Consider the following 25,008-nt stretch of genomic DNA (forward strand, 5'->3'; position numbering starts at 1 on the left):
GATGGCTCTGGGCTGCGCTGAATGTGTAACATGAGGGGGCCGGCTTGTTGGGGTTTCCGTCCCACCCGGTACCCCACAGCCGGCATACCCCAAGGAAAAATCACACAGAGGACTCCATAAGGTTACAAACTGATTGGCCCATTAGGTCAGGTTTCTTGTTAAGTCTTATAACTTATGTTACCCCATTATCCTTATCTACATTAGCCACATGGCTCCGTACCTTTCTCAGCTGGGCAAGTTACATGCTGCCTCTTCGGTGGTCTGAACAAGAGTGGCTGAGGAAGTTTCCTGCTTCCCAGAATTCTCCTGTTCTCATTGCATCACCTATACTTCCTGCCTGGCCAATCAGCGTTTTATTAAAATACACGATTGACAGAATACAGACAATTCTCCCGCACCACGAATGGACAACCAGAGCCAACTAAAATAGAAGGGAAAAAACCAGGCTGCTGCTGAGAAGGCTGTGACCATGAGGACATTCAGGAATGAACCATGCCAGCTCCTGAGCTCACTGTTGCTCAGCCAGAGGTGGCAGACTGGCCCGGGGACGCACAGGTCATCTCTGTACCCATCCAGCAGTTCCCTACTTGTTGAGGGCACAGAGGTCCGTGTGCTTACAGAGAAGCAGAAATGTTAATCACGCAGAAATGTCTCCTCAGCAGACGAGCCTCTCTGCCGACACAAATAATTTTAATCAGACCAAATTAGGCCAAATAGAAGATGCCCACGTTTAATACAGCGCTCCTTGGTGGTCCAGAAAAGCATGGAGGGGTCAGCGCTTGGTGGGCTTCCCGGGAGATAGAGTCCAAAGCGACTCCCAGGGGAGGGGGCTTGAAATGGAGCTTCCTGCTCTATTCCCGCTCCATTGGCGCTCCAAGGGTGGGTGCCAGGGGCTGAGGTGACGCTTTCACCCAAACATCCCAGGCTTCTTGGATATAGGGGTGTCAGGGGGCTGGGGTCTCACTTTTGACCAAATCGGTACTAAAATAGACAACCCAAACCAGCCTCATTGGTAACTACATCAAATATCGGCTGGTGGAATCTGAAAAAAAAAAAAAAAAAAAAGAAAGGAACCATCAGCCCAGACAGTAAGGTCAAAGGTCGGACAGTAAGGTCAAAGGTCGGACAGTAAGGTCAAAGGTCGGACAGTAAGGTCAAAGTCAGACCCAGTCCCTTGTGCTACTCATGAGAAAGGTACATTTATTTATTTATTTACTTACTTACTTACAGTTTTTCAAGACAGGGTTTCTCTGTGTAGCCCTGACTCTCTGTGTAGACCAAGCTGGCCTCAAACTCAGAGATCTGCCTGTCTCTGTCTCCTGAGTGCTGGCATTAGAGGTGTGCACCACCACTGATTGACTTTGTTTTATTTTTAATTTTATAGAAAATTTATCTTTATTTTATGTGCATGCCTGTTTTGCCTGGAGGTTTGCATGTGCACCACATGTGTACAGTGCTCATGGAGGCCAGAAGAGGACACTGGATCGCCTGGGACTGCAGTCATGGGTTATCATGTGGGTGCTGAACTAGGTTCTCTGCAAGATCAGCAAGTGCTCTTCACAGCCAAAGGGCAGTCTCAGCCCTGTGTTGCACGCGCACCTTATACACAAAGGGATGCACCGAGAAAGTGAGTGGATAGGCAGGATGGTGGTGGCGCAGTTTTTAATCCCAGCACTCGGGAGGCAGAGGCAGGCAGATCTCTGTGAGTTCGAGGCCAGTCTGGTCTACAAGAGCTAGTTCCAGGACAGGCTCCAAAGCTTCAGAGAAACCCTGTCTCAAAAAAAAAAAAAACAAAAAAAAAAACAAAAAACAATAATGACAAAAAAATGAATAGGCAGACATATTGTAAAAGTGCAAACATACCCGGTGGGAAGACAGACTTCAAAGACCAAGATTTTATCAATGAATGAGTTAGGATTTTTTGTTGTTGAGGTTGTGTGTGTGTGTGTGTGTGTACATGTGTGTGGAGAATTTGTCAAGCAGGCTGGCTGGATTTTGAGCTCCAGGGTCCACCTTTCTCTACCTGGAACTACAATGCGTGCCTTCACACCTGACTTTTTTTAAAAAGCAGATTCTGGGACTGGAGAGATGACCCAACAGTTATGAGCACTGGCTGCTCTTCCAGAAGACCCAGGTTCAATTCCTAGCAGCTCACAACTGTCTCTATGTCCCTCTAGTTCCAGGAGACCTGACACCTTCACACAGACATACATTCAGACAACAACGCATATAAAAGAAAATAAAACTTAAAAGATTGTGTAGCAGAGAACAACTTTATAAAAAGAAGGGGACTGGAGAGATGGCTCGGTGTCTTGTCATTGTGCATGGATTTTGATATTAATAAAAGGTAGCACAATCCCAGGCTTCCCTCTTTCTGGATAGGTCTAATGTGACTTATTGTTGGGACCACAGATCCAAACTACGGCGAGGTTTACCTGCACAGCCGTGGTGTGTGGAAGACCAGTGGGGACAGCTGTGCCGTGAGACGAACTCATAGCCAAGATGGTTCGGAAGAGCTGTCTCGTGTTGTGAGTGTTTTTAGTACCATGGCAACAATAATAAGAACAAGCCCTTCTCTGAAATAGGTTGCCCTGATCACTTCAGCCCTTGTGTTTTAAGAGTTGTAGATGCACTATTAAGAAATTTCTTTTTTTTAAAGATTTATATATTTATTATGTATACAACATTCTGCCTCCGTGTATTCCCGCACTCTAGAAGAGGGCACCAGATCTCATTACGGATGGTTGTGAGTCACTATGTGGTTGCTGGGAATTGAACTCAGGACCTCTGGAAGAGCAGCCAGTGCTCTTAACCACTGAGCCATCTCTCCAACCCCTAAGAAATTTCATTAAATTGTGGATGTGTACCAAGATAATAACATTTAATTATATTCATTAAAGTGCAGTCAGATTTCATACAGGGTGGAAAACTGGTGAAGAAATACTTTAAAAAGGAATGGAAACACACACATACACACACATACACATACACACACACTCATATATGCACACACATACACATATACACACTCATATATGCACACATTTACAAGCATACACACATATACACACACATATATGTACACACACATGCATACACACATACACACTCATATACACACACACTCATATATGCACACACACATACACACATACTCATATACACATACACACACACAAGTGCCAGGTGGCACATGACTGTCATTCCAGCACTTAGAAGGCTGAGACAGAAGGGTCATTGTGAGGGCCAAGCCAGCCTGTACTATAAGTTCTGAGCCAGCCTGGGCTACAGAGTGAGGTTCCTTGAAATTTCTATTAAGTGAAACAAACTGGACTTGGTGTATAAGTCTAATGGAACAAGACTCATGTGTGTGTATCTACACATACAGCTTATAAGAGTAGCTCACAGGATGTGGTCCAGGGAGGCCAACAATGGCTGTCTTCCAACAGAAAAAGCAAAGAATCCAGTAGTTGTTCAGGCCCTGAGACTGGATGTCTCAGCAGTCCTGGTCTGGTGCTGGCATCCCGGAAGAGCCCCAGAGAGCCGCTGGTCTCAGTCGGTATTGGAAGCACACTGAAGAAGTGAATTCTAACACCAGCAGGCTGTGTAGACTTGTCAGTGAGTGAGAGAATCAGCCAGAGAGCAAACTGTCCTTCTGTGTGTGTCCTTTCCTGTGGGTTCCGGTCGAAAGGCGGGGCCCAGGGTTAGGATGGGTCTTCCCACCTCCAAATAGCCAATACAGGCTCCCTAACAGGCTTGCCCTACTGCTTGGGGTCCAGTTGGTTCTGATTCTAGTCAAGCCCAGACGGTCCAGCTTGACCCTTGCTCTCCAGAAAGCCAAATATTGCATGTTTTCTGTCATGTGTGGGTCCTGGATTTTCTGCATAGATCCAGAAGTTATTGATGTGTACACATGAAGAGAAGGAAGAGAGAGACTGTTGGTGCAGAGGAGCGAGCTTGACAGATGGGAGGGGAGGAAAGTGAGGGCATGAGGCTGAGAACTGTTTGCAATAAAATCTGGGGACTGGAGAAATGGTTCAGAGGCTAAGTGCACCGACTGCTCTTACCGAGGACCCAGGCTCAATCCCCAGCACCCACATGGCAGCTCATAACCACCTGTAACTCTAGCTCCAGGGGATCTGATCCTCTCTTCTGACCTCCATGGGTATCAGGTATGATGAATAAGTGCAAACATATCTGTAGGCAAAACACTTATTCACATTTTTAAAAATTAAAGAAAAAAATCCGGCAGTTCATTCTCAAAGGTACCTCAAGTCAGCTTCGGTCTAGTTGCAAATGATCAAAAACACCAGACTCCTGCTAATTTCTGCTGGTCTAGCTACTGCCCCCAGACTGCAAACCTGCATCTGACAGACTAAAAGTTTAGGGCTTTCCCACAAGTCTGGTTACGTTTTACTATAAACAGGCTGTAAGACGTAGGGATGAACACATGCACAGGTTTGGTTGTGTGAAAGACAGATTGTAAGAGGTAGGAGATGACCTGGTCGGAGAGGAAGGTAGGCCTCCTTCTGGCGACACTGCCTAAGCAGTTCACTGAGCGGCTCCCTCCCTGCCACGGGCTGCCTTTGGAGTGGTGATGAATGCGAGCTTCATCCGGTCTTGAGAAGCACACGGCCACAGGAGTAGCTGTGGGTGCCAAGTGGGGAAGGGTTATGCCACTCGAATCAGTGCTGGGAACGACAAGCAAGGTTTTCCCAAGAAGCAAGGCATTTTGACCCACGACTGAGTGCACCTGCTGTTGGGTGAGGGGCATTCTTGTTATAGACCAAAGACAGCTGGAGAGAGGAAGGACAAGCATGTTCCTGGACTCACCGCAGGTGCCAATCTGAGCATTCTCAGCTTGGGTATTGTAAAAAAGAAAGAAAAGGAGAAAAGGAAATTCCTGGACTGACAGATCGACTGTGCCTCACCAGTAGGGACCTAAAAGAGCAAGTGGAACCCAAAATCTTTCCAATCTCTCTAAAGATGATGTCTGTCACTACATCATCGAAAGTCCTTAAACCGAGAAGGTGGGAAACCCAGGACCAAAGCGCCCAGGATTCAGCGTCTCGTTACCCTGCCCATCCTGCAACATGAACGCCGACATATTGCTCTGAAGAAACAACACTAAGAAACACAGAAAAGAAGCTGCAGAACATGCCAAGACCATGAAGGAAGACAAAGAAAACCATCAGCAGCAGGTGCCAGAGGACGCTGGCTGTCCTTGCTCAGAGCTTTAGGTCTGAGTCCAGTAAAAACAAGTCTAAGAAACAAATAAACGACCAGACCTTGAAAAGAGGAAAGAGTAGATGAAGTGTGCGATTGAAACCCCCTGCCCTGATTACTCCCGAAGGAAGGGAGGGGCATGTCAGTCATTCTAGGCTGATGTTCACCTTTGCAAGATGGTAAAATAACCTGTGTTGATTCCATTGGTTCCACTACTCGAGTCTCCGGTGCTTTCTTCTTCTTTTTTTTTTTTTCCAAGACAGGGTTTGTCTGTAGCTTTTTTTGGGGGGGGGGATTCTGTTCTGGAATTCGCTCTGTAGACCATGCTGGCGTCAAATTCTCAGAGCTCCATCTGCTTCTGCCTCCCTAGTGCTGGGATTAAAGACGTGCGCCACCACCGCCCAGCTGATCTCCAGGACTCTTATTATGAAGGGGGAGATCACTGTTTCTCGTGTTGTGAGTGAAGAGGGTAATATCCTGGAACGAAGTGTTCTGTCAATATGCACAGTGTATACATGCCAATAAAAGAAAGGAAAATTCCTACTCCTGCACCCAACACAAATGAGAGAGGAGGATTCTGAGTCCCTGAGGTCAGATGACTTCCTTTATTCTTGTGACATCCCAAGAAGTTGTGGGAACGGCATGTGGATCTGCTTCCCAACTCCTTCACCTAATTGCAGAAAATTGAGGAGACTATGACCATGCCCTGTTTCTATGGCAACATCTGTGATGACACACACTGCTCCCAGGAGCCTGTAGGACAGGAGCATTGGAAGCTTGTCTTTTCTAGCTTGAACCCCTCTGAGGGCTCAAGCTAAGGTTGACTACTCCTCCATAACCGGCGCTGCACACAGAAGCAGATCGGCCTGTGTGGTCGTTCAGGGTGACCGTCTGCCTTTGGTTCCGTCTTCTCAATGAAGAAGGAGAACTTCCCTGAGGAGTTCAGCTTGACATCTCCTCAGATCAGCAAGGGCCTGGTGCTACTTCAGAGCATGGCCAACCGAGACTACCATGGTCCAGAGAGGAAGCTGCAAGACTATCACAGACCCAGCAAGTCGGCCCAGGCCGTCAGTCGCTACTACCGCAAAGTGGTACGGAAGCTAACTTCCCAGCACAGCCACCATGGAGCTAGCCGTTCCTCTTCCTTACCAAAGGCCCATGGGAGCTGGCAGCCAGCAGAGCTTGGCACATGCTTATTGGCAATCTGCCACAGAGTCCAGGAGGCCTGCGGACTGCTGCTTCTGGTGTGGAGAGCCCTGACTGGTCTTGCCCAACTTCCTGACAGACCTATGACCTCCTATCCAGAGCCCCCAGGCTTTCTTGGGGGTAGCTGTATGGAGTCACTGACTTCCCCCTCTGCAGACCTTGACTCTTGCTTGGTCTGGACAGTCAAGCCCAAAGGAGGAAGTCAACTCTGAACCCTGAGCAAAGAGACCCAGTCTGTCCTGAGTGTCACAGAGGAAGAGGAAAGAGAGAGAAGGGCCCAAGGGAGGGAAGTCCAATTGAAAAGGCCACCTGCACCCACCATGCACCAGGGGAGCCAGGGATGGTGCTGGTAGTCTCGGTGACTTCCTAGTTGGGTGCTGAAAGCCCAGCCAAGGGTTGTCTCTAATGCAGAGATTTCTGGGAATGCTTTCCAGCTGGCCAGGAAAGGATCGGCCCATCGCCACGAGTAACAGCATAGGCAGGGCCCCTGCATCCATCCCGTAGACACAGCCCAAGTCTCTGGTCTCACTTTTTCTCCTGCCAGAGCCAGATCAAGAAGCTCACTAGCCCTAATGGCTTTGTGTCTGAAATGGAAGAAATGAGAAAGGCCTTCCTCATGCGGCCTGGATGCCCCCAGTTCAGTACCAGAGCCACGTCTGTATCTCATGTGGGTAAGACCACCCTCCCCCAGACCACCAAGGGTGATGAGAATAGCCTCCTGCCTCCTGAAACCCTTCAGCCCGTAAGGAGCCTCTGGGGACGCTTCTGAAGTCCTCTGTGGGAGCACAGAGTCTCTGAGACCTGCACAGAGGCTGGGGGATGGCGAGATGTAAGAGGATAGACCTCACACTCACGATTGCTCCTTCTTGTTTTGCTGTTGCAGTGTTGGGATGGGAGAGGGGAGGGTTGGAATTTCTAGAAGCTTCTGTGAAGATGCTCTTAAGTTCATAGACACTTAAGTGGGAGCAAACACCCCAAGGACTCCTAGAAGCCTTACATCTTGTTTTGTTGAAACCCAGGAGAGCACTCAGTGCCTACCCAGGGCACATCACTCAGAGTCAAGGCTACATCCCAACCTCTTGGATCCCTGACCTGCTCTTGTCCCATGTCCCCAACACCAACTTGGAGACTTGTCTGTGAAGTTCAGCAATATCCCAGCATGGGCTCTGCTCCCCAGGAGGCGCTGTGGGATTGTTGTGGGGTGAACTGAGGGGCCACAGAGTCTAGGCTGCAGGGGCTGTACCTACATTCGCTCACAGACGCCTCCATCAGTCCGCTCGGGTGACACACTGTGATCAGATGGTTTTTTGTTTGTTGCTTGTTTTGTTTTGTTTTTTGAGACAAGGTTTCTCTGTAGCTTTGGAGCCTCTCCTGGAACTAGCTCTTGTAGACCAGGCTGGCCTCAGACTCACAGAGATCTGCCTGCCTCTGCCTCCCAAGTGCTGGGTTTAAAGGCATGCGCCACCATCGCTCTGTTTAAGCCTCTGTTTTGATGGATGTTCAGGGTCCAGTACCGTGCCTCCATCAGGAAGACTCACTTGTTCCTGGCCTCCTGTTTAAAGATAACATGACAGCCTTGACCCTAGAGATCTTGGAACAGTGAGAACTTCTCGTCACCTCTGGCACCTTGCACATTCCAGGTTCTGCCACCACGGTAGATCTGCCCAGGGACACATGCACCAGCTCCGGAACCTGGAAGATGTCCGAGGACCCGCCCCTGGACAGGCAGGGCTCTGCCACCAGTATGGACGGTAAGGGGATCCTGGAGGTCTCCGCCTTCATCTTCTGGGGTCCTGGGTCCCCAGGGATGCCTGCTGTGTCCTCATGGAACTACTCCTAATGCTGAGACACAGGCTACCCAGGTCCAGGGCTGTAGCAGGACTCTTCTCTCACTGGTGGAAGACACTACCATTGTTCCTTGTCTTTGGCTGAACTGCAGCTGAAATCTGAGTCCTCTACCTTCTTTGTGCCCTTTCCTTCCAGCCCCTTGGGTACCACATCCTTGAATAACGCAATAAGCTTTCCTTTGCCAGAAGGTGATATAAACATGGTAGTTTCAGATAATAACCCATAGTGAACAACTGCCTCCAGGGTCAAGAAGGTGAAGAACTCCAAATTCTAAAACAAGACTCTGGGGTGCAAGAGGGCTGGGTCATGGAGTCAATAAGGGCAGTAGCAGATGGCTTCCTGTTCTGACTCGAAGGTTCTCGTCCTTCCACCCTGGAATCTGGATATGGACTTTGATACACGGCCACCCTCCTGAGTGTGTTCTTGGTGTGTGTGGACAGATGTGGTGGTCCCAAGGGCTATACGTAGGCTTCTGGTCGAGGAGACACAAACTTGAAGCTTTTAGCTTGGCAGTGGATGACAGCTGACTGGACAGATACCAGCCTCTGAGGGAAGGGCGGGAAGGGTGGATATTATCATGGAAGATTCTGCATATCCACAGGGAAGAATCTAACTGCCCTCTGGTCTGTGTTCCTCTACAGGGCGCATCTTTTCATTCAGCAAGAGTGCTTGCGAGCTCAACTACTCACGCAAGAGGAGTGAGCCCCCAGCCACGAGCCCCACCAGCAGCCCAACCATGGTCAAGAGGTCCCAAAGAACCAGAATGCCCTGGTACATCTCAGTCATCCATGAGAAGGTAGGGTCCCGCACCTGATCCGGCATCCTGCCCACCCCACAGTGGACTGTTGTTCTACTGTCTGGCTAGCCATAGCCTAAAACAACACCCAGACATCCTACATTGGCTGCTATTAATCCAGTGATTCTCTCACACACCCGCCCTGCCTCCTTCCTTCCCGGTGTGTGGCACTTTAACCCAGCACAGAACTAATTAGCATGTGTGGCCATCAACCAGTCTGTACACCTTCAGCCCAGAAATCCCTGTGAGTATGAGAGGCTAGCAAATGCCCAGAGATCTGTGCATAAGCCATCACATCCTGGTGGGATCTTCCCTTTAAATAACAAAAACAAACAAACAACAAATAAAAGTTGATGCTTGTAAGAGTTGAGCACACAAACTCACTTGTCTTAGAATTCTGTTGAAATATGACGTTCAGGTTATTCTGGCCTTGTTTTTAAAAATTCAGAAGTACTTCTGTAGTATTATTTTATTTGTGATCTAACAACTAAAACTTACTTGAAGATCAGGGGGCAGAGCTAAGCCACTAGTTAGCCATGGAGGCCAGGCAGTGGTGGCAGACTTTAATCTCAGCACTATGGAAACAGAGGCAGACAGATCTCTGTGATTTCAAAGCCATCCTGGACTAAACAAAATTGAATCAGTCTAAAAGAGAAACAGAGCCAAAAGGTGGTGGCTCGCATCTTTAATCTCAGAACGAGGGAGGTGGAGACAGGAAGGAATATGACTGGACAGAGAGAGGAATATAATGCAGGAGGAGACAGGAGCTCAGTTGTGGTCTCAGAATTCAGTCTGAGCATGCAGTCTGAGGATTCGTAGAGACAGTATAGCCCCTTCAGTCTGAACATTAGCATTAGCGGTTGGCTGCTCTGCTTCTCTGATCTTTCAGCTTACATCCCCTAGTATCTGTCTCTGGGTTTTTATTATTAATACTAATTAGAATTTGTTCTACACACTTCATCTAGGCTTTGGGAGATTCTATGTTATCACTATTCCCCAAAGTCTGTTTTTCAAACCATCTCTCCTACCATTTTGCCCTCTGGGGCTCAAACCCTGGGTCTTGCATGTGCTTGTAGCACCAAACCTTCTACTACTTTTTATTTTGAGACAGGGTCTCACTGATTTGCTCAGGATGGCTTTGGACTCACTCTACAGACCAGGCAGGCCTTGAATTTGCAATCCTTCTGCCTCAGCCTTTCGAATGAGTTGGGATTCCATGCTTATAAAACAGACAAGTTTTAATAAATCACAGGTTTTATGTCTTTACAAGGTGGGCACTTCCCCTTTTCTGCTTCCTGCAGTTAGCAGTCACGTAGGAAGTGTCTGACTCCTGAAAGTCTGTGTCACTAACGTAACGCGGTGTAGCAGAAGGGAGCGGTGCCATCACGGCCCGCGGCTCCTGCAGCGGCAGCCTCTTCATTCCCGAAGCCCCTGGCTCCTGTCGTGTCTCCTTCTGATCAGCTGCTCTCTCTGTTTTAGGCTTTCTCTCAGTGTTGGCTTTAGGACGTGCTGATTTTTTTTTTCAAATGGATGCTTATTATTTCTAGGTCTTGAATTTGTGTGTTCATGCACGCATGTGCAGGTGCATTTGTGTTCACACGTGAATGTGTGTGTAAAGGGCAAAGGTCAACCTTGGGTGCTGTCCTGTGAGTGCTGTCTGCCTTGTTTTTGAGACAGAGTCTCTCACTGAGCTGGATTTCACTGATTAGACTAAGCTGGCCCCAAGGATCTGCCTGTATCCGTCCTCCCAGGGCTAGAATATGAGTGTGCCCCCACTTCTGGCTTTTCCAATGTTAGGTTAACTTTAAATTATTGGCTTTAGGGGCTGGAGAGATGACTCAGTGGTTAAGAGCATTGCCTGCTCTTCCAAAGGTTCTGAGTTCAATTCCCAGCAACCACATGGTGGCTCACAACCATCTGTAATGAGGTCTGGTGCCCTCTTGTGGCCTGCAGACAGAATATTGTATACATAATAAATAAATATTCTTAAAAGTTTTTAAAATTATTGGCTTTAATAGAGTGAGACAACTTTCCATTCTTATTTGTATTGTCTTTTAAATGAATTATTTCATGTGTATAAATGTTTTGTTAGCATACATATCTATGTTCTATGTGTGTATGGTGCCTATGTAGTCTGGAGAGGGTACCAGATCCCCTGGAATTGGAGTTACAGATGGTTGTGAGCTATCGTGTGGGCACTGGAAATAAAACCCTGATCCTCTGGAAAAGCAGCCAGTGCTCTTAACCACTAAGACATCTCCCCAGGCCCAACACCTATTTTCCATGGGTTCCAGAGATCCAACTCTAGTCTTCCTGTTTGCGCAGCAAGTACTTTACTGGCTGAGCACCTCCCCAGCTCCCATCCAGTTTTTAAAAAGGCAGTGGGGCTATAGGGAAAACCCTGCACACTTGTTGAATGCACAAGGAAGAACACAATTGGACAGAAGCCAATGAATTTCTGCAAGTCCCAGCCAGGGCAGGTCCCTGACAGCTGGCATATGTGTGATAGGTCCAGAAGCTCAAAAGCATGTGTGTCCCGTGACCCAGCCCTTCCACCTCTGCCATGCTGGCAAAGGTGTTCACCACCAGGCTGCTGCTGCTCACCCACCAGGGTGGAAGCCTCTGAGAGATGGCGACAGGCCTGCTTCCTCCAGGAGCTCAGATGGTGCTACTGGGGTTGCCTTCGTGTCTTCTGAAGAGACAGGAGAGCCACTTGCACCAGAAAATTTGCCCCATGCCATCTTAGCAGTCCTCAGCAGGAAAGGGACCAGTTTCCCCCATGGCAGTTCTCAGACTACTTGGAGGCATGTGCACATGTCTGAGATCACCATGGTCAGAACAATAAGATGTGTTCTCTGGTATTGTTTTCCTACTTTGCTTTTTCATTTTAAACATTAAAAAAGTTTAATAGTCACACAAATAATTCCCATACCCCTTTCACACTTTCCAATGCTACAATGTTGCATGCTGGTTTCCGTCTGATGTGTGTGTGGGGGGCAGGGGTATGTGTGTGGTTTTTGTGCTTGCAGACACACGTGCAGGCACATGTACCCATGAGCGTGCCTGTGAGGGTGGGAAAAGGACATTGGCTGTCCTCTCCAGTTTCCCTCTGCCTTATTCCCTTGAAACAGGATCTCCCACCAAACTTGGAACTAGCTGTTTTTTGGCAAGGCTTGCAGCCAGCATGCTCCAGCTATCTTCTTGTTTGTACCAGGGTTACAGATGCACAGGGTCTTACATCTGGCTTTCTACGAGGGAGGAGGGAATCCAAACTTGGGTTTGTAGGTGGAATTCTTCGTTGGTACAGCCAACTCCCAAATAACCACTCAGAGACCTATTAATTATAAAGGTTCAGCCCATAGCTCAGGCTTATTACTAACTAGCTCTTATATTTTTAAATTAACCTGTATTTCTTATCTATGCTCTACCATGCGACAGTACCCTTTAACAACAGGGCAAGTTCATCTTTCTTCTCTCTGTATCTCCTTGAGACTCCTGAGATTTTACTCTTCTCAGCATTCTCTTTGCCCTGAAAATTCTGCCTAGTCATCAGCCAATCAGCTTTTTGTTAACAATGAGAGCAACACGTCTTCACAGTGTACAGAAGGAGTATCCCACAGCACAGGTTCTCATGCTTGTACAGCCAGACATCAATCTTTCCAGCCCCACTTGCTTCTTTCTCAGATTTGTTTTTATTTACTATGTACATGTTGTGGCTATGTGCGGGTGCCTTCAGAGGCCAGAAGAGGACGTCAGATCCCCTGAAGCTGGAGTTATGGGTGGTTGTAACCACCATGTGGGTGCCAGGAACCAAACTCAGGTCTTCCGTATTCTAGCCCGTGAGCCATCTCATCTCCTTTTGCTTCATTTCCCCCTCCCATTCCTCATTTTCAACCCTCTCCCTATACTATTAACTCTTTACATCTTCCTAGTACTGGGGCCTGAGCCCAGGCCTCATACACTCCGAGCAAGAGTTCCACCACTGAATGATGTACCTAGCTCCCTGTCTACTCCTGTGAAAACTTCAGAATGGATATCATTAAATTGCCCAGGTAGGTTTTCATTTGTGATCCTCCTGCTTCAGTCTTCTGAATAGTTAGGAGTTCATCAATTCTTGTGTCTCACACTTCCCCCTGGTTTCTATCTTCATTAGGCTCAATTTTTGGTTCTTTTCTAAATTCTAAATTTAGATTTTTGAGGTGTCTATTTTTTTCATTTATTTTTATGTCATGTGGATGGGTGTTTTGTCTTCATGGAAGTTTGTACAGCATGGGTGTGAGGTACTTGTGGAGGCCATAAAAGGCCAGGACTCCTGGAACTGGAATTGCAGACAGTTGTGGGCTGCCATATAGATGCTGGGAACCGAACCCAGGTCCTCTGGAAGGTCAACGAATAGTCTTAAATATGGAGCTATCTCTCCAGCCCCTAAGATGGCTGTTTATATTAGTTTATATTTCTCCCAGTAAGTAAATCTCAAAACCACAACCTGGCATTTATTTATTTGTTTGTTTGTTTAGTGTGTGTGTGTGTCCCTGTGTGACTTTCTTCCTGGTGTGGGTACCCTCAGGACCAGATGAGGGTGCTGGCTCCCCTGGAGCTGGAATTGCAGGTAGTTATGAGCTGCCCTGCATGGGTTCTAGAAACTGAACTCTGGTCCTCTGCAAGAGCAGTATAGAGTTGGGCACGTGGGAGAGCCCTTTAATCTCGGTAGAGGCAGGGAGATCTCTGTGTGTTTGAGGCCAGACTGGTTCCAGTCATCTGGAGCAACAGTTAGACACTTGTCTCAGAAAAAAACAGTACTCATTCTTGAGAACTATTTACTCCCTATGAAGTGGCTTCCATCACAGTTTTAGATTTATCCTGAGGCATGACAATGGCCCCACGTTCAATGTCATCCATTCATAATGTTTCCTAACTTCTCAAGTGGTTTCTTCTTCAGTCCGCAGGCTACACAGAAGCCTGTGACGTTATTTCAATTACTTGAGAGATTTCTAGTTGCCTTCCGTTCCAGATTGTTCTGCATGGGTAATTTTCCTTCTGCCTGGAAGCCTTACCTTAGTCTTTCCCTGAGTTCATATCTGTTGGTGAAGAAGCTAAAGATGCCTTTGATTTGCCTTCTGTTGAAGAACTGACACAGTTGAGATTTTGAGAAGGCAGACTGAGGGGCTCCCTAACAAGCTCCTTTGGGGGGGGTCACTCTTGGGTGACATCTCCACAGAAATGTGTGGGCCACCAAGAACACAGGTATCTTGAATTACAGCGGGAAAGCTGACCAGGCTCTGGTCCTGACCTGAAGGCCTTTGCGCAAGGATTTAGGGTCCACTCCCAGGACAGATGCTAATGCCGCAGAACCCCAGGACGTGAATCCCAGGGCGTGGCTCCCCAGGAATGGCTGCAATAAAGAGCTGCAAAACTTGTCCTAGGGTTTAAGTGTCTGGGAACTACTGTTCTCTGGGTGGCTGAGAAGGAAAATGGGGACAGTTGGTCTTGCCTGGTGCCCAAGAGTTGCCTCTGGTTTCCACACAGGATCATTCCCTGCTCCGGCTGGGAGAAGAACTCCAGCGCCTCTCGGTGCTGGAGACCCAGATGCAGAAGAAAGATCAGGAGATCTTGCTGCTCCAGAAGGAGAAGGAGGCCCTGAAGAAACAACTGAAGACCCTCCTCAGAAGCAAAGGCACAGAAACATCTTCCTCTTCCGTCAAGATGGTGAGCCTTCTGCCAGGGGCCTATGGGAGCCCTGAGATAGTCCAAAGGGATAGCTCATGGACTGAGATAGCCTATGAGCTGTAGGCTCTGCCCTCTCAGACATTAGCAGAGGGCGGGGGAGGCAGAACCCTATGGCCAGGAATGGTCCCTGGATTGGTCCAAGACTTGATGTCTTTCACACCTGATAACAGCTTGTGCTTGTCTGGGCAGACGTGAAGTGGGAGCAGGGAGGAGGTTGGAGGTCATGGGCGGTGCCTGGGTACCTTGGGAAAACTGCCTACACAGATAGATGCCCAAGGGGGAACAGATGGGACTTCTGCTCCCCCATTCCCTCCAAGGGCTCTAACGCAGGCATGAGAGGACAGGGCAGGCAGATGAACCACAAACGAGCATGCTCACTGGGCCAAGTGTTTGCGGGAAGCTGTTCTGGTAGGGCCCAGAGCCCCGTTGTTCCCCAGAGCTGCTCGCCCACAGACCATTGCCCTGTTCTACTGGATGGCACTGCTCCTTTGCCCTCTGCTATGGTTACCCACCTGCACTTGGAGAGACTAAGGTTCCCTTCCGGGAGGGTGAGGAATGGGGGCAGTATCACCTGGAGCTCCTGTGGGAGTTTGGAGAGCTTGAGATTCATAGCAGCATCTGATAGGATCGGTCATTTGAGGCTTCGCTGAAGCTGGGAAGGCTGAGCATGCTGAAGACACTACACAAAGAAGAGGAGGAGCTCCAGCCCTGGATGCAGGTGTGGAGCAGGCCGAAGCCCCAGGCTGTCACTTCTTGGATGCTCCTAGGGACAGAGGAACGCTAGGAGGGAGGCCCCAGCCACAGCGCCCCTCCCTGCAGCCTAAACCTTGCTGGCCCTCCCTAAATGCAGAGGAGGCCAATGGGCAAGCCCAATCAATGCCCCTCCCCCACCAAGAGTGCAGATACTGAGAGGCGGAGACAAAGGAACTGAGCTGCTTTCTGAAGTTGGTACATCTCCCTTGTACCTAGGGACATTTGTGTCAATGCCCAGTCCCTTTTCTCTCTGTCCCCCAAATGCAGGATGACTTTAACCTGACAGAGAGTAGCAAGGAGCTGCAGATGGAGCCAGGAAGTGTCATGGAGGAAAAAGGCCCCAAGGGGCCCCCGGAGGAGGCTGGAACTACTGCCAGACCTGGGAGCAGCATGGGCAATATGGGGACTTTGCGTGAAGAGGGCCCTGAGGAGGAGGAGGAGGAGGAAGCAAACAGACTAGAAGAGGAGGAGGAGGCGGTGGTAGAGGAGGAAGAACTGTGGGAGCTGAGGGAGGAGGAGGAGGAGCAGTGTCCCAAGAGGTCGTACTCCCTGACTGAATCCTTTGAGGAGGAGCTGATGGCCCAGCTGGAGGAGTATGAGCGCATGTTACTGGACTTCCAGAGTGAGCTGGAACTCACTAGGGCCAGATATTCCCTGGCCACAGGTAGGAGGGGCCAAGGGGCGGCTGCCATGGGGTGTGGGTGCTTGGTTGCACTGACTCTGCCCAGCGGGCAGGAGTTGCACCAAGAAAGGACAACAGGGCATTCAGACAAGCGCTTGGGGCCTGGGGCTCACAGATGGTCCTCACTCTCTCGCTCCGCCTGTGTCCCGCCTTGCTCTTAGGAGCCATCACATCTTTACAACGGCAAACCGACTTTCAGGAGTCTCAGCTGCGAAAGGTCACCACGGAAAACGAGCTTCTGGAGAAGGAACTCCGCGAACGGAAGCGGCAGATACAGGCCATGACCAACAAGGTGGCTGTGTGCTCAGCAGTCCCTCTAACCTTGTCAGTGAGCAAAGCCAGCAGGCCCAGTGGTCCCAGTGACTCAGGGGGTATGGCCTTCCAAGTCCAGGGCACCAGCTGGTGGCACTGTGGACAGCCTCAGTCCTACTGTCCTTTGGTCTGTGTCCCCATGTCTTGTGTCATGGTGACCCTGGTTACTCCCTAAACATTTGCCGGCCCCTGATCCCTACCTAGGCTGTTTATCCACATTTAGAGTATGTTTAGCTTCTGGGCCTACTCATGTTTCTGTTAGCAAATGCCCGAGACAGAACATGTTATGAAGTAGAGAAGTTTATTCTTACCCAGGCTACCCCACAAGTGCCTCTTCTCACGGCCCCCATCCCATAGCAATGACGTCTAAGTCTTCTAGCAAATTCTTCAGGAAACTCCACTGTGGCATCAGATAATGCGCCTCATAGAGTCATCTTCACTGTGACATCATCAAATGACTTCCTCTTCCCCAGCGTCCTCGTCTGCCTTCCAACGGGGCAGGCTCTCTCCCCGTCCTCTGCTCCCCTAACGTCAGCGTCTCCCAGCTTCCATTCTGTGCCAACATCATATTCACAATCACCTGAAACACGGGAGAGTTCCCAGAACAACACTGAGATTCCTGTCACGGTCTCAAGCTTCTGCACCCACGTCCTTCTCTTTCTTGTTTCTGTGCAACTCATTTCTAGGGGTTTTTGTTTTTTTCCCAGAAAGGATGTATGTCTGGAAGCTTTGGTAACACAAACCATCTGAAAATGCCTCAGTTCTACACGTTAATAGCCATCAGGGTCACCACAGTTCAGAAATCATTATCCCGCCCAGCTGCAGAAGCACTGCCCTGCTGCGAAGGCAAAGACATTGTTCCTGTCCCTTCCAGGCCTGCTGGTGGGAAATCTGAGGTCACCTGTGTGTTCTGAATGTCGTCTATTGAAAAGCTGTCAGATCCTGTCTCTGTCCAGGGCGTCCTGAGACCTGGCAGAGCCGTGCCTTAGTGCCCAGAGGGGTATCACCTCACACTGTGCGGCAGGCACTGGGTGGCCCTCTAGAAGTGTGTCGTGTGTTCTAGAGCCTTTGTGTGCCCTGCTGTTCACTTCTGCTTCTTTGTTCCAGTTTTAGTTCTGTTGCCACACGTGACAACATGCCCTGATAGAAAGGAACTTAGGGAGGTGTGATGGCACACCCCTTTAATCCCAGCACTCAGGAGGCAGAGGCAGACGGATCTCTGTGAGTTCAAGGCCAGCCTGGTCTACAGAGTGAGTTCCAGGACAGCCAGGACAGTTACACAGAAACCCTGTCTTGAAAAATCAAAAAAGAAAGCAACTTAGGGGACACAAGGTTCGCTTTAGCTCATAGTCCATAGTCCGTCAAGGCAGAGCCAGAAACAGCTAAAGTCCAGTCACGAGGAGAGGGAGTGGATGCTTGGACGCTTAGTGCTCCCACAGCTTTGTCTGCTCCCGCACAGTCTCGGACCCCAGTCAGGGAACAGCTGCCCATTTTCAGGCTTAGCCTTTCCAAACCAATTAACAATCGAGACAATCCCCCCAACAGATATGCCCACAGGCTAGCATGATCCAAACAATCCTTCATTGAGACTCTCTTCCCAGGTGTGAGTTGTATCAGGTTGGCAGTTAAACTAGCCATGTTCTTTTCTAGATTATTTTCCTTTTTTTCCCCTCACTCCTCTCCTCTCCTCTCCCTCCCTCCTCCCCTCTGCCCTCTACGCTCCTGCAGGCAAATGGACAGACCTAGATAAAACCATCCTGACCGAGGTAACCCAGGCCCGGAAAGACAAATATCATATGTACTCACTCATAAGTAGATAATAGGCATAAAACAAAGGGCAACCAGCCTCCAGGCCACAACCCCAGAGAACCTAGGGAACAAGAGGACCCTAAGAGAGACATACATGGGTCTGTCTAGGAAGGGAGAAACAGATGATTTTACTTTTTAAAGTAAAGATGATGGTGGCACACACCTTTAATCCCAGCACTTGGGAGGCAGAGACAGGTGGATCTCTGTGAGTTCAAGGCCAGCTTTGTCTACGTGGTGAGTTCCAGGGCAACCAGAACTACACAGAAAATCTCTCGAAAAACAAGCAAAAAAATATGTGTATGTGTGTGTACATATATGTATGTGTGGATGAATGTGTGTGCATGAGTGCCCGTGCTCACAGAGGCCAGTAGAAGTCAGCCTGGCGGCTGGAGTGAACTGCTTGACATGGTGCTGGGAGCTGAACTCCAGCTGTCTGCAAAGGCAGTGAGCTCTCAGCCACCTGGTCATCTCTCCAGCCAAACAATCACATTCTTCCTTTCTGATTTCCCTTAGGGAGCTCCAGTAGCTTAGATTGGCCCTCTCATTGTGAGATGCCCTTTCTTTTAGCTTTGTCTCCTTGTCCCTTAGGTTTCCTCAACTCCATCTGTAGCTCTGCTTGGGAGTTTCAGTTTCAATGTTTGAAATGTCCATCTGTGCTTTGAGGGTTCTTTTCCTTCTTTTTCCAAGAGCCAGCCCCTTTCTATTTCACAAGAGCCCTGTCCTTTCTTCCTGCAAAGGCAACATTGATGGGAGCTTGCTGTCACATTCTTTGACAAGGTCTAGAACTGAGCCCCAGGCATGTTCATGACAATCCTCCTGCCTCTGCCTTCCTGTCCTGGGATCACAGTGTCTCTGACATTTCAACATCTTGCTCTTCCACTTCTGACGAGCCTCCCTTGGTCTCTAGTCTCCACTATTTATGTTTGTTAAACTGGTTGCCCCAGGGCTGCTGGAACCTCGGACTTTGTGGTGACCACACTGTGATCCAGAGTGGCCCCTGGAGAGTTTCCGTAGAGGTCTCCTCTGGTGTCTGGGGCAGTCAAGTTTCCTTGAAAGCTAGGGGCTGAAAGAGCGTCTTGGCTAACAAGCAAAGGTTTCTTGCTCCAGTTCTGGGCCTGGAGGGCAGAAAGTTGAGGATGTTCCCACACTCAGCACACAGGGGAGGGTGGCATCTTCAGGCCTGAAAATGACTAGTCTTTACCAGAGTGGATACAAGGGCAGGTAGCTGGCAGGCCAGGGCCTGTCTTTGGTTTCCTTGTGAACGGTTTAGCGTCTGACTTTCTTGGCTCTGCCATCCACTGATCTGTTTCCCATCTTCCACTGTGTCCTTGGCGCTCTTTCTCTTCTTGCATGTCTGCAGAAACCCACTTTCTTCTTGGGAGGGTGGGGAGGCAGGTCAGGTGTCTGTATGCCACCTGTCCTGGGCCTGGGACCCACACTGACCCCCTCATCTGCTCTGCAGTTCTCCAGCCTCCGGGAGGAAAAGAAGCAGCAGGGGATAATGGGACTCATTGAGAAGGAAAACCTTATCCTCCGACAGGTGATGGCATGGGCACCGCTGAAGCCTGGGCTGGGCTACCATCCTTGTGGGTTGGGATACCATGATGGACAAGATAAGGTTGGAGCATCTTCACAGTGGAGCTGGCCCTCTGAATCCAGACAGCACCCCACTCAACAGACCCATACTGGGGTCCCCTGGCAATGGCTGGGCTGGGTGGCAGGAATCCGAGGCTCTTTGCCTCCTTCTTTTGGGAAGACATGGTAAGGATCGCACAGCTCTGGCCACACAGCTAATGCTCTGCCCTTCCTGGCTCCCCCAGCAAGTATCTGACTTGGAGAGAGAGCTCCTCAAGCGTGATCAGGACATCGTGGAGCTGCACAGCAAAGCCAGCGAGCTGCAGGCTCAGGTCGACCTGTACGAGGACCACCTGAGGCGGTGGAAAGAGCTTCACAATGATCTCCAGAGCCGGAATGAGACAATCCAGCAAGCAGAGCAACAGACTCGCGTGGTCCTGGAGTCCTTTCAGGCCAGGGTAATGCCCACCGAGGGTTCAGATTCATGTTTATGACCACCTATATCCTTACCCACTGCCCCCCCACACCGACCGGATGCCCAGCAAAGGCTCTGGCTCATTCTGCCTCAGATTGCAACGTGCAGTGTAGAACTGATGTTTGTGAGGTAGTAGAGGAGGGAGTGAAGGCTTGTGGAACATTCTGGAAGCAGAGGACAGGAGTCAGTATTGTTCACCTAGAAAAAGAGGCAGGAGGGAGGATGAAGATGTCCATGTCAACCCCCCCTTTCACCCCACACCTCCTGCCCCTCCCCAGTGTGTCTCCCTTCATTCCTCAAGTCCTCTCATCTTTTCTAAGTTGATTTTTTTTATAACCCATTGAGTCCACTTTGTGCTGCCCATATGTGAACGGCTGTGGGGTCACACACTGGGGGTCATGAACAATCAGTCAGTGGTCACCGTTCAAAGAAAAGTGACTCCTTCCCATACCAGCCATTAACTGCCAGTAGTTCCTCAGCTGGGGTGGGACCTCAGGAGCCCACTCTGTGCTCCACTCTGAAATAAAACAAACAAGCCGGGTGATGGTGGCACACGCCTTTAATCCCAACACTCGGGAGGCAGAGGCAGGCAGATCTTTGTGAGTTCGAGGCCAGCCTGGTCTACAAGAGCTAGTTCCAGGACAGGCTCCAAAGCTACAGAGAAACCCTGTCTCGAAAAACTTAAAAAAACAAAAACCAAGCACACATGTGTATGTGATGTGTGGGTGCCAGCAAATGTGAACACAGGTGCCTGCGAGGCTAGAAGCTTCAGATTCCTGCAGAGCAGAGTGATGGGGGGTTGTAAACACCCCATGTGGGTGCTAAGAACTTGTAACGTCTGGTGGTTTGATTGAAAAGGACTCTCAGAGGCTCGGGTTCCTTTGTTTAAATATGTGGTCCCCAGTTGGTAGAACTTGCTGGGAAGGATTTCGGAGTGCAGCCTTGTAGGCAGATAGGCTTTGGGGTTTCAAAAGGCTCTACCCTTCCTAGTGCCTGCTTCTACCTCCTACTTATGGGTCTTGGGTATGTGTGCCATAATGCCCTTGCTGCACCGTCACAGACTTCAACCCTCCAAACATGCAGCTCAAATCAAACACTTTTATAAGAGGCCTTGTTTATGGTGTCTTATCATAGCAATAGAAAAGAAACTAGACAGAATCAAATTCAGGCCCTCTGCAGGAGCAGAACAGACTCTTAACCGCTGAACATCTTGTCTATACTATACAATCTATACTAGAGTTTTAACTGGCTTAGTATTGGCCTCTATGGCTGTGTTTTGATTGTGGAGGTTGAAGGGATATATATCATAGATAAGAGAGAGAGCTGTCTAAAAACTGATAGTCTACAGAGAAGGGATGCTGTGAATTGTTAAGAGGCTGAGGCGGGACTGGAGAGATGGCCCAGCCATTAAGAGCTCTGGCTGCTGCTCTTTCAGAGTACATGGGTTGAATTCCCAGCACCCATATGGCAGCTCACAACCACATACAACTCGGGTCCCACAGGGTCTGATGCCCTCTTCTGGCCTCTGTGGGCATTGCATGCATTTGGTGCACAGATGACAAACAGGCAAAACTCCCATACACATAAAATAAAATTAAAGCAAACCAAACAAAAGAGAGGCTGAGATCTTCAGTGGCAGCTGGAAACTAAAATTTAAAGTAATTGTTTGTGTCATTCTTTTATTTATTTAATTTATTTATTTATTTTTTGGTTTTTTGAGACAGGGTTTCTCTGTGGATTTGGAGCCTGTCCTGGAACTCAGTCTGTAGACCAGGCTGGCCTTGAATTCACAGAGATCCACCTGCCTCTGCCTCCCCAGTGCTGGAATTAAAGGTGTGTGCCACCACCGTCCAGCTCATTCTTTTATTTTTAAAATGTGTATTTTTATGTATGTGCATGTGTAAGTCTGTGTGTATACAGTCTGTGTGCCTTTAATCCCCTGGAGCTGGAGGTACAGGCAGCTGAGAGTTCTGGGTCCTGTTGGGTGCTAGAACCCAAACTCAGGTCCTCTGCAAGAGCAGCAAGTGCTCTTAACCGCAGCGCCATCTCCCCAGCCCTGTGCTGATATTTTAAAGTCACATGCAGAGCTGGGAATATATCTCAGCAGTAGAGAGCTTCCTAGCATGTGGGAGTCCCAGGACTCCTGGTGGAGATGCGTACTTCTCTAGTTTAAGAACATAAAAATAAGTGTGTTGGCATGCTAAAGTTTCTGTGCTTCAATGTGGGGCCACCCAGGAACAGAGGTCTGATCCAGAACATTCTAGCTCTTAGGCAAGTCCCATTCCCAGCCACGACACGTACGAGCCTGCAAGGCTTATGGTGGCAGTACCAGGCATCGTTCTTCGTAACTGGGAGATGGCTTCACCTTTGTTACAGCTGGAGAGACTAAGGAATAAGATCATCCAGGCCGTCTACAGCGTCAGTGGGACCAAGAACTTGTCCACTGAACTCTCTGACAACTACATCCTGGAGTCCCTGCAGGTGAGAGGAGCCAAGCTGTGTCCCCACTGCCCACCACCCAAGACTCAAGGGAGATGGGAACCCAAGCTGTGTTCCCACTGCCCATCACTGAGGCTGAGGGAGGAGGGGACCCAAGCTGTGTCCCCACTGCCCATCGCTGAGGAAGTCTGGACTCAGTTTGTAAACCCGGTTCTCATCCCAGCTCTACACCATGCATTGTAACTCCAGGACTGTCCCTTTTCCCTGCTCAACCAGAGAGGACCAGCCCATCCTTGGAGACAGCTCTAGCATGGAGCTGGAGAATCTGAGCTGCTCTCAGCCTCATGGAGAATGGCACCCAGTTACCTCTGATCCTCATCCCTGCTCAGGGAGAGGGATAAGCTACCTGCATTTAGGAAGTTCACTGTCCAGCTCAGCTTCCTTGGTGGAGCTCCCTCCAGAGAAGCTTCTGGGCCAGAGTCTTCCTCTTGGCCTCAGCCTTGCCAACTCCTATGGACCTAGAGTCCCCCAAAGCAGAAGCTTTAGAGAGTCCTGGGGGTGCAGGCTGTGGTGCCTATGAACTGGAGTAGCCCTCGGTGTGCTAATCCTAGCTACTTTGTGTTTCCCTGAATTACAGGGCCTTCCCTTTATAAAGGGGATGAACCTGCCTACCCTGAAGGTATAGGGCACCAGAGCCCTGGGGATGGCTGAGGTACCAGGCTGCTCTGGTTGGGGTCGTATGCCACACAGGATCACATCTCCTTAGCAGACACTCTGTTCCCAAGGTTCTGTTGCGTTGCCCAGCGAACCCAACATGCTCACATTTCCCTGAGGCTTTTGGGGAATGAGCCTGGGTCACTCCACTGTCACTTGTGGGGACAGGCCTGTGGTCGTGTGTCTGCTGGTGGGGAGGAAGAGGGACGGAAGGACAGAGAAGATGCTCAAAGGCCCTGTGTCTCTGCTAGGAGTGAGAACAGGGCTAGGGCTGGGAAGGGACTAGTCAGGCCCTGTTGGACAAGACGAAACAGTTTCTAGTCTCTAGGAGTCTAAGGTTCCCTTCAGTGCCACACTGACTAAAGGGGTGGGCTCAGTGCACGAGCTGACTCCTGGGACAAGTGTGGATCCACTCCCACCCCCTTCCCCCACCCCTCCACCTCCTGGGACAGCATCTCTGAAGTCCCACCACTGGCAGGGAAGCCACACTCCAACTCACCTGCTGTAGCAGCAAATCCTGGATGGGGGGTGGGGGACCAAGGTGGCGAGCTGGAGGCCACCCATGGACTGTTTTCTTGTGCAGAGAATCATCACGGAGAGAAGCGAGTTCTACAGCCAGCTGAAACAAAAAGGTGTCAAGGTGCCCCCGCTGCAGCAGTCAGACATCTCCCTGCCCACCAAGCTCAAGAAGCTGTCTTCCAAGTAGATCTGGCAGAGACCCCAGGACTTGGCCTGCCCAGCAGAGGTCAGGGCAGAGGTCAGGACCTGTGCGGCTTGCTTTGTGTTAAAGAATTAAACCTTAGAGTTGGCCACTGTCTCATCTTCTCTGCTACCTACAGGACCTCATCTTTTGCACCCGAACCACACAGGCCAGGTCCCACGCCACAGCTCCCTGTCCTGGGCTACAGCCCCATTTGTGGGGGAGAGCCACACCTCCAGGACCCCTCTTCCAGCCTTCACTTTGCAGAAGACCAAAGACCTCTCCCCCCATTCTGATCCAACACTTCTGCCTGGGGCATGCTCTTGCTACTGGGGCCCCACTGGAAGGTGGGGAAAGCGTGGGATGGGGTAGGTGGTGTAGGGGCTGAGGACAGCTCTTCCCAATCCACGGCTTCCTGGCGTCTGTGGTCAGGATGTTTTCACATACGACTGTGCCCCGTACCCTGATGAATATAAAGCGGCTCTTTACACACATAGTATGCCATACACGCTTCTGATGGCACGTGCACGGGGTGCCATCAGTGCAGGAGCACTACCTCTGTCTTCCATCTGGGGAGCAGAAGGCCCGGACACCGAGCCTTCTCTGAGCCTGACTCTGAGAAACTGGGCAAGGACCTAGCGCCCTCTGTAGGTCTCTCCGGTGGCCGGCTCCGTTCGCAACCCCAGCAGCCAGAGGGGGTCCGCCCCTCCCGATCTGGATCAGACTTCCCAACCGTCAGCCCCCTT

The 25,008-nt window shown here is 49.9% G+C and overlaps 1 protein-coding gene and 1 long non-coding RNA gene across 2 annotated transcripts; one reads left to right on the forward strand and one right to left on the reverse strand.

Annotated features, from left to right (window-relative positions):
- Window positions 1–141: 141 nt before the first annotated feature.
- LOC146894056 (uncharacterized) lies at window positions 142–5,636 on the reverse strand. Its single transcript, XR_015001976.2, has 3 exons — window positions 5,394–5,636; window positions 4,502–4,647; window positions 142–1,042 (listed from the first exon to the last, which is right to left on the reverse strand). It is a non-coding gene; the product is annotated as an uncharacterized LOC146894056 (long non-coding RNA).
- A 213-nt stretch (window positions 5,637–5,849) lies between these two features.
- Ccdc27 (coiled-coil domain containing 27) lies at window positions 5,850–24,372 on the forward strand. The gene is made up of 12 exons (XM_048416277.2): window positions 5,850–6,317; window positions 6,977–7,103; window positions 8,073–8,183; window positions 8,922–9,076; window positions 14,603–14,782; window positions 15,429–15,521; window positions 15,824–16,220; window positions 16,400–16,530; window positions 19,822–19,899; window positions 20,180–20,392; window positions 22,786–22,890; window positions 24,146–24,372. The coding sequence occupies exons 1-12, from the start codon at window positions 6,141–6,143 to the stop codon at window positions 24,266–24,268; spliced, it is 1,890 nt and encodes a 629-aa protein (XP_048272234.1). The 5' UTR covers window positions 5,850–6,140; the 3' UTR covers window positions 24,269–24,372.
- The last annotated feature ends 636 nt before the right edge of the window (window positions 24,373–25,008 follow it).

Source organism: Myodes glareolus, chromosome 6 (assembly GCF_982192425.1).
Source record: "Myodes glareolus chromosome 6, mMyoGla1.1, whole genome shotgun sequence".
In the NCBI taxonomy this organism is placed as follows: domain Eukaryota; kingdom Metazoa; phylum Chordata; class Mammalia; order Rodentia; family Cricetidae; genus Myodes; species Myodes glareolus.